The 9288-nt window shown below is 42.2% G+C and overlaps 1 protein-coding gene across 5 annotated transcripts; it reads right to left on the minus strand.

Moving 5' to 3' along the window:
• atf1 (activating transcription factor 1) lies at nucleotides 1–5969 on the minus strand. 5 transcript variants are annotated; one of them, XM_027157332.2, is made up of 9 exons: nucleotides 5622–5797; nucleotides 4532–4617; nucleotides 3883–3986; nucleotides 3657–3776; nucleotides 3339–3436; nucleotides 2183–2316; nucleotides 1839–2015; nucleotides 1566–1713; nucleotides 1–992 (listed from the first exon to the last, which is right to left on the minus strand). In XM_027157332.2, coding segments are annotated over exons 2-9 (927 nt in total). In that variant the 5' UTR covers nucleotides 4533–4617; nucleotides 5622–5797; the 3' UTR covers nucleotides 1–847. The 5 variants fall into 5 exon arrangements, with proteins under 5 accessions (XP_027013133.1, XP_027013131.1, XP_027013134.1 ...); XM_027157330.2 differs by having other exon boundaries at nucleotides 4532–4620; XM_027157333.2 differs by lacking the exon at nucleotides 5622–5797 and adding an exon at nucleotides 5459–5594 and having other exon boundaries at nucleotides 4532–4620.
• Between the last annotated feature and the right edge of the window lie 3319 nt (nucleotides 5970–9288).

The raw sequence follows: 9288 nt of genomic DNA on the forward strand, positions 1-9288 counted from the left end.
TAAAGATGGAAAAAATAACTGTTTATTTAGGTTCACTTAAAAAAAATAATAAAAACCATTTGATCTCATTTTTATACGGTGTAATTTATTAATAAACGTCACCTGCATGTCGAAGTGCAAGCGTCCTCCCTGATCTAACTGAACTGTAACAGCTTCAGCCACGAATATTTATTAATTTATTCAGGAAATCTCACCATTTAGTTTAGTCAAAGCACGTCATGATTGTAGACATATTTGGCTCAAGGTCCATTAACTCAGGAAAAAAAAAAAATTAAGATTCTTCATTAAAAGTGTGTAAGAACTGGGCATGAAGAGTAAAAAAAAAAAAAACTGGTGACATTTGGTCAAAACAATCGTAAGTAAATGACGTCAACGACGATGTACAAGAAAGCATTAGATATGAAACATGGGGGTGGGGGGTGGGGGTGTTTACTTGTCTGTATTATTGTCATCGTTCATTTTATTTAAGCACTCGTGGGGAAATAAACAAAACAAATTCCCAAACAAACAAACAAACAATCGCACAGCTTGCTGATAAAGAGGACATTCCCTCTGTTATACATGGGTGTGTGTGTGTGTGTGTGTGTGTGAGAGGACACACACCTGGGATACATACACAAATATATACACATCGTCTCTTATTAAAAATAGCTAAAGGAAAAATATCATCATTATTCTCCATAAACTCTGTGTGACCTGCGTTTCCTAAGCTGTTAGTTAAAAAGGAATATAAAAACAAGGAACTGGCATTCCCAGTGTGTGTGTGTGTGTGTGTGTGTGTGTGTGTGTGTGTGTGTGTGTGTGTGTAGGCAGAGCTGCAGTAGTCCATTGAACCCAGTGCTAACAGTTAGCCAGTTTTGACACAGTACAGGTCCTTTAATGTCTTGAGCTCCTCGATCAGCGTTTTGTTTTGGTTCTCCAGCACGGCCACGCGGTTCTCCAGGCACTTCACGTACTCCTTCTTCTTCCTGCGACACTCTCGAGCCGCCTCCCTACACACACACACGCCCACAGCCACGCCCACAGTCAGTCGTGTGTAAATAAGTTACCCGATATTAAAAGCAATCAGATACGAGGTGAAGTTTAACTATTCTGAATGAACAACATCTAAAACCCAGAACAATAAAACACACACACACACTCCTCCCACTACATTACCACACACACACTACATTACCACACACACACACACACACACTCCTCCCACTACATTACCACACACACACACACACCTCCCACTACATTACCACACACACACTACATTACCACACACACACACACACACACTCCTCCCACTACATTACCACACACACACACACACACACACACACACACACTCCTCCCACTACATTACCACACACACACACACACTCCTCCCACTACATTAACACACACACACACACACACTCCTCCCACTACATTAACACACACACACACACTCCTCCCACTACATTAACACACACACACACACTCCTCCCACTACATTAACACACACACACACACACACACACACACTCCTCCCACTACATTACCACACACACACACACACAGACAAAAAGATAGACCTGTTTTTGGCGAGGCGAATCTCTCGTTTCATCTGAGGGTCATCACTCTTTCCCTGTGAACTGATGACCGGTGAGGTCATGACGACTGTCTGAGGCAGAGCTGATGATGACGAGCGAATCTGATACGCCTGCATCTCACCTCCTGCTCCTGTAAACACCACACGACGCTCATCACATGACGCTCATCACACTGCCACACCTGCCGTAACCATCACACCACCACCATCGAATCAGACTCATCACAGACCATGAGATGTTCATGCAAACACCAACCTTGCAGCACCACCTGATTGCTGGGGAGTAGGATCTGCTGTCCATCTGCGGTCTGAGCATACTGTAATATAGTGGGCTGGTTTGGGTTCGAGTTGGTCATGGTGAGCGTCTGCAGGCCCTGAACGCCCTCTGAACCTCCACCGGCTAACTGCAGGGAGCCGTTCGAGGCTATCGCAACTGTTATCAACAACAGGGTTAGTCAGAGACGTCCACACGCATCACAGCTGCTTTATACTCAGATCTAAAGCAAGCAGTTGCTAAAATGGCCGTTAAATCAGACTGCTTTCATACGTGTGAGTAAGTGAACCAATGAAAAGTGTTTCGGTGAGCACAAGGAGACGTACTGTACTGTCCACTGCTGGTCTGATATATGGGTGTGGACAGAGACACTGTGGTCATGGTGGACGACACAGAGGTCTCCTCCTCTCCTTCGTTACGTGTCGCTACTTCCTCCGCCGAGAGGTCATTTAAAATCTTCCTATAACACAAATAACACAAAAATCTGTAACTCACAACTTTACACAACAGAATTTCACCATAACGACAGTTATGTACAGATGTAATAACAGCTTTACTGTTAATATTATTATTTATGCAGAAATGGGCGGGGTCAGTCAAGTGCTGAAACATTACAAATATATGAGGGGAAGGTGGGCGGGGCTTTCAGGTGTCAGATGACATCAGTGAGTTAAATTTAGGGATGCACCGATCCAATATTTTAGATCGGTATCGGCGCCGATCCAAGCATTTTGAGTGGATCGGGTGTCGGTGGTGCGTGACCGATCCAAATCCGACACCCGTGGTCATGGGCGTCAGAACCATTATATGTGTGTGGGACAGGACACGCCCACTTTGTATTTACTTCTGACGCCCGTGCATGTGGTGGTTGAATAATGTGACTATTGCTTAAACTTATAAGAAAAATACCCTTATATATTAAATTACATTAATGTAAATAAATATAATACATTTTATAGTAAATATGTCACACAACCGCCTGCGACAGACAGACGAGTTTATCAGGCGTCCTTTCTGTTTACCTCAGTGTGTTAAACATGTCGCTCATTTGGTGTGAGGTTTACTGTTTAATACACTTTACATCCTGTTTAAAGATTTCTAATATAATATTCACTTTAAAATATTGTCTTTTCTTCAGAAAATAATATAATGTAATAATTACAGTATATATGGTTTAGATTGTTATACCACTAACTGTTAAATGTTCTGTTTGTTACTGCATTAATACTTTATTAAGGTTTCTTGTGTTGTCAGTTTTCATCCAGTAATAAGGACATTTTTGTATTTCTTTACCAGAAACAAATAAATCTTAATAACTAAATGAGTTGTTTACATTCTTTAGTTTTAAAGGTAGAAAAGAAGACAGGTATCGGATCGGGATCGGCCGATACCGGTAAACTGTGGATAACTCATAGCAGTAAACTTCAGTGTTAATGACACCTGTGTGTGTGTGTGTGTGTGTGTGTGTGTGTGTGTGTGTACCTGTAAGATGGGCGTCTGGCCAGCAGGTCTCGTGTCCTCTGGTTTGAAGCTCCACTGTCTGACGAATCCTGAGAATCATCACTGTCTGACCCCTGACCCTATGAATGAACGCACACACACATTAGGAATGTGAATTAGTTCACCATGCTGGTGAACACACACCCACAACATAAAATGACATCACACACATTAGTAGATTATTTATCATCTTAACAGCGAGCAACTATTACAGCATTACAGCAAGTGTTTCATCATTTATTACAGCAATCTGCCAGAATTTAACACGTGCGTGTGTGTGTGTGTGTGTGTGTGTGTTACCTGTACTTGTGCTTGTGGAGACTGTATCACTGAAGACTGAGCTGACTGAATAACTCCCTGCACCTGAAACTGACCTCCAGGGAGCTGCACCACAGCCACGGGAGATCCCCCTAAAGTCATCTATAACACACACACACACACACACACACACACACACACACGTCACAGGCTAATCTCTCGCTCTATCTCTCAAACACACACACACACACACACAATCATGATGTACCTGAGTGATCTGTGATAACTGAGACGCTGTGATGGTGGTTGGGATGGTTATAGCTTGTGACTCTGTGCCGTTACTGCCACTCTGGTGAACCTCCTCCATTTCCACTGCATGTACACACACACACACACACACACACACACACACACACACACCATCCATCATTGCACTGTACACTGTGTGTTTATTCACTAGAGTATTTTTTCACCTTCATTGAACCCTAAAACATTCATATATATATAATATCTTATTATTCAAACTTATGTAAATTCTTATGTTGAATAATTAAAATCTGAATGTAATTTTATAAAAAAAAAAGGAACCCATAAGTACTTCGCACAAGTGCAAACATGTTCCATAAACTGCGGTAATTAGTGCAAGTGTGTGTGTGTGTGTGTGTGTGTGTGTGTGTGTGTGTGTGTGAGACAGCTGTTTAATACACTCATCAGTGTTTCCACTTCACCCCTGCGGCAATGAATCACCTCCACACACTTATGTTTTCAGTCATGCAGTATGCAGCACACACACACACACACACACACACACACACACACACACACACACACACGCACGCTTAAACGTCTACAATGTAGTTTTCTGAATGATTAACTGAATCATATTCTATACATTTTAGTGTTTAATTAGAACTTACTTAGAATTTATTCTCTTTTAAAAACACAACTCAGACTTTCAGTTACTTCTGTGCAGGTTCAGCCCAAGGGGCGTGGCATCTGCATCCTACTGAGCATTTCATTGGACGAACAAAAGCACGTTAAAATGTCAAATTAAAACATTTCCAATAACTTTCATATTATGTTTTTATATATATATGTATATATATATACTATATAGTCTGTCATAAATCACACTTATACTCAGTCATAAAGATCAGGACCCAAGTTTAAATTCGGATTATAAAAGTAACCCGTTTACACCGTATACAGTGTAAAGGTACAACACACTACATGTTATTATTCAAATAAAACCTTTAAACCAAAAGGAAGGTTTATAGAAGGTTTAAAGAGAAATTGTGAATGTGATAAAGGAAAGTTTTTGGATCTATAACTTGAAGTTAAGGAAGAAAAAAAACTGATTAAAAAACTGAGAGACGATTTTATTTAGTGTAAAATTATTAAATACGAATTAATTAAACTGATTATCAGGTAAAATTAGACTAATATAAATCTGGTTTATTTAGTCAGTTTGTCTTCATCCCAGATGTGCAGGTCCCACATGTCCTCAGTAGTGAGACAGTAGTGAGACAGTAGTGAGTGATTGTGAACACAGACGGTTATTATTATTAATAATAAAGCCGTTAAGCTAATTCCGCTAGCTGTAAGACTCTTATTGTTGTTATAGCTGTGTGAGAGACCAAAACACGACATGAGCTCGACGCCTCCTGAGATAAGAAGCTGTAATAAATGTAAACATCTCAGACATTAAGGACATTAAGCGCCATTTAGCTCCGCATGCTAATGCTAACAGTTTACTTGCGGCTGCGCTTCAGTTCAGCTCGGTGTGTGTGTGTGTGTGTGTGTGTGTGTTTAAAGTGATGCGGGAGAGTGAAAAACTTTCAGACCGAGTCACTGGCACGCAAGTACCGCGTCAACACACGTCAGCGACCCGGGGAGCCATTAAAAGTCCGCCATCTCCGAGCAGCAGAACCTCCGCCATTACAGCGCCGTCCCGCCTGAGCAGCGCCGCGCGAGCGCCTTAGCGAGCGCGCGCACACACTCACGTACCTTTAGCAGCTCCTTTGATCCTCCGGAGACGTTCCTCAGGTGTCCGTTATCAAAATGGGACGTAAAAACGTACTTATAACTTTTATCGAGCTGTTTTTATATATGTACATAAAAAAGCTAACTAACTAGCTGGCTTGTTTTTTTTCGAGTAGGCTGTCTTAACGCCCCGCCCACTAAAATGGTGTGTGACGTCATTCCACCGAAAACGTTCTGATTGGCTGCACAGCACTTCACTGTAAAGGCGGAAAGTCGCTATGAACAACAACAAAACGTGCCCAAGTGTTTTATTCCTCTTATACCGCGGGTTTGTGAACACGGTTACATGGGAATTTCAGGGCTCTCAGGGTTTGAAGACAGGCAAGAGTGACATCTCCACCCAAACACAACAATGGGGGTGCCCCCTACTCCCCCCCTACACACACACACACACACACACACACACACACACACACACACACACACACACACACACACACACACACACACAAACAAAAAGAAAATATGACATAAAACATTCCAAAACTTAATATTTGCATCAAACAAAACATATTCAAGTGTACAATGTAGTGCTGTTGGTTAGTGGCTTTATTTAATTACACAGTTTATGCTAAATTCATTATTTTATAAAATGTCATAAAACCGGGCCCCCTGCACCATCTCAGGGCCCCCAGTTTGAGAACCACTGACCCTAGACTACATGTCCTGAGCAGGTGTTGTCAGTGACCAGGCTGTAAAACTGCTGACTAAGTTACAGACACTGATGACAAACTCCTGCTGATGATCTGGGAAACGTCTCTAACAGCAGTCACAATGTCATTGTTTGTGTTAAACACGTTGTGAATGAGTTGTAACATTAAACAGGAGATCATGACTTACTCTGTGCTCAAAGTGATGCTCGCAGCTCCAGGGCTTTTCTCTGTGGGGCAACGAGGACGATGATGAACAGTTCAGGATCTGCTTTTTTTTATTGGTTGTTGTGTTAAATCTTACCCAGATACAATAGTGCTGTTTTCTGATTGGCTGTTGTGTAGCCTCTTGTTGTGATTGGCTGATAAGTGTCAGGCTCCACTAAGAGCTCCAGGGGAGACGCGCTTGGTTCCTGCCCGTTTCCATAGAGACAGCGGTGCGGACTGATACATTTTGGGTGCTGAGGCTTATTAAATATATGATAAATAGTCCGTTTTTCTGCTTGACAAATACGATGTGTGTGTGTGTGTGGGGGGGGGAGATAAAAAAAAGTATTTTCACTCTGTAAGTCCTTACTGAGTTAAAGATGTAAAGAACAGGACCAAAGATACAAAATATTTTTGAAAGTAAACAGACTAAAATTGCTAAAATGCTGTTTTCTACTTTACCCCATGTCAGTGTGAAGTGTGTGTGTCAGTGTGAAGTGTGTGTCAGTGTGAAGTGTGTGTGTCAGTGTGAAGTGTGTGTCAGTGTGAACTGCATCAATGTGATCCATATGTGTCAATGCGATCTGTGTGCGTCAGTGTGATCTGTGTGCGTCATTGTGAACTGTGTGTGTCATTGTGTCAGTGTAAACTGTGTACTTCAGTGCGAACTGTGCACTTCAGTGTGAACTGTGTGTGTCATTGTGAACTGTTTCACTGCCTCATTGTGAACTGTGTGTGTCATTGTGAACTGTGTCACTGCCTCATTGTGAACTGTGTGTGTCATTGTGAACTGTCACTGCCTCATTGTGAACTGTGTGTGTCATTGTGAACTGTATCACTGCATCATTGTGAACTGTGTCACTGCCTCATTGTGAACTGTGTGTGTCATTGTGAACTGTATCACTGCATCATTGTGAACTGTGTCACTGCCTCATTATGAACTGTGCTCGTCATTGTGAACTATGTGTCTGTGCATCATTGTGAACCGTGTGTGTCATTATGGACTGTGTTTGTCAGTATGACCTGAGTGCGTCAGTGTGATCTGTGAAGTGTGAGCTGTGGGCGTCAGTGTGAGCTGTGTGTCAGTATGCCATGGTGAACTGTGTGTGTCATTGTGAACTGTGTTTGTCATTATGGGCTGTGTGTGTCATTATGGGCTGTGTGTGTCATTATGGACTGTGTTTGTCATTGTGAACTCTGTGTCTCAGTGTGAACTGTGTGTGTGTCAATGTGAACTGTGTGTGTCATTATGGACTGTGTGCATCAGTGCATCATTGTGATCTGTGTGTGTCAGTGTGAACTGTGTGTCAGTGCGTCATTGTGAACCATGTGTGTCATTATGGACTTTGTCATTGTGAACTGTGTCTTTCATTGTGAACTGTGTGTTTCAGTGTGAACTGTCTTTCATTGTGAACTGTGTGTTTCAGTGTGAACTGTCTGTCATTGTGAACTGTCTGTCAGTGCGTCATTTTGAACTGTGTCAGTGTGAACTGTGTGTGTCATTGAACTGTGTCTGTCATTGTGAACTATGTGTCTGTGCGTTATTGTGAACCGTGTGTGTCATTATGGACTGTGTTTGTCATTGTGAACTGTGTCTGCCATTGTGAACTGTGTGTGTCATTGTGAACTGTGTGCTTCAGTGCATCAGTATCACTGTGTGTTTGTCATTAGTGTGAACTGTGTGTGTCATTGTGAACTGTGTGTGTCATTGTGAACTGTGTGCTTCAGTGCATCAGTATCACTGTGTGTTTGTCATTAGTGTGAACTGTGTGTGTCATTGTGAACTGTGTGTGTCATTGTGAACTGTGTGCTTCAGTGCATCAGTATCACTGTGTGTTTGTCATTAGTGTGAACTGTGTGTGTCATTGTGAACTGTGTGTGTCATTGTGAACTGTGTGCTTCAGTGCATCAGTATCACTGTGTGTTTGTCATTAGTGTGAACTGTGTGTGTCATTGTGAACTGTGTGTGTCATTGTGAACTGTGTGCTTCAGTGCATCAGTATCACTGTGTGTTTGTCATTAGTGTGAACTGTGTGTGTCATTGTGAACTGTGTGTGTCATTGTGAACTGTGTGCTTCAGTGCATCAGTATCACTGTGTGTGTTTGTCATTAGTGTGAACTGTGTGTGTCATTGTGAACTGTGTGTCAGTGTGAACTGTGTGTGTCATTGTGAACTGTGTGTGTCAGTGTGAATCTGTAATCGGTACAGAAATGAAAGGAGCCATCAGCTTTTCCCACTAACACACAAGGGGAACACCATGTTACACCATGGGCTCACACTCAGCGTAGTTAACCCACACTTAGAGGGTTCACCTGATAGGGGTGTTGTCTAATCGGGTTATGATCACAAACATCAATGTCATGTTGAATGACTGTAGTGCAGGATGGCACATCAGCAAACAGTTTAGGACATTTGACTTATTAATCCTTTAATCTCTTCCTGGAATGATAGAGGCAAAGGTGCAGGAGCAGCCCTCCTGCCCCATATTGATGACATCATCACTAATCGACTATATAAAGAGGAAGAAGGAGGAGGAGGGTGTTAGGAGTGGTGGTTGATTATTGTGGTTTTATGATCGTTCTTGTTCCGGTTTTGACTTCTGCCTGTTTCTGACTCTGAGCTTGGTTTATCATTGGAATTGTTGCCGTGGTTACACTTTGTATATATACATAATTTCACTGTATATTGTGCACTGTGTCACTGGCAGTTGGGGTCTGGCTGCTTCCTTTCTTTGGGAGTGGGTTCCTTTTCCCCCTGTGTGTTGGTAGGGAGT

Source organism: Tachysurus fulvidraco, chromosome 5 (genome assembly GCF_022655615.1).
Source record: "Tachysurus fulvidraco isolate hzauxx_2018 chromosome 5, HZAU_PFXX_2.0, whole genome shotgun sequence".
Lineage (NCBI taxonomy): Eukaryota > Metazoa > Chordata > Actinopteri > Siluriformes > Bagridae > Tachysurus > Tachysurus fulvidraco.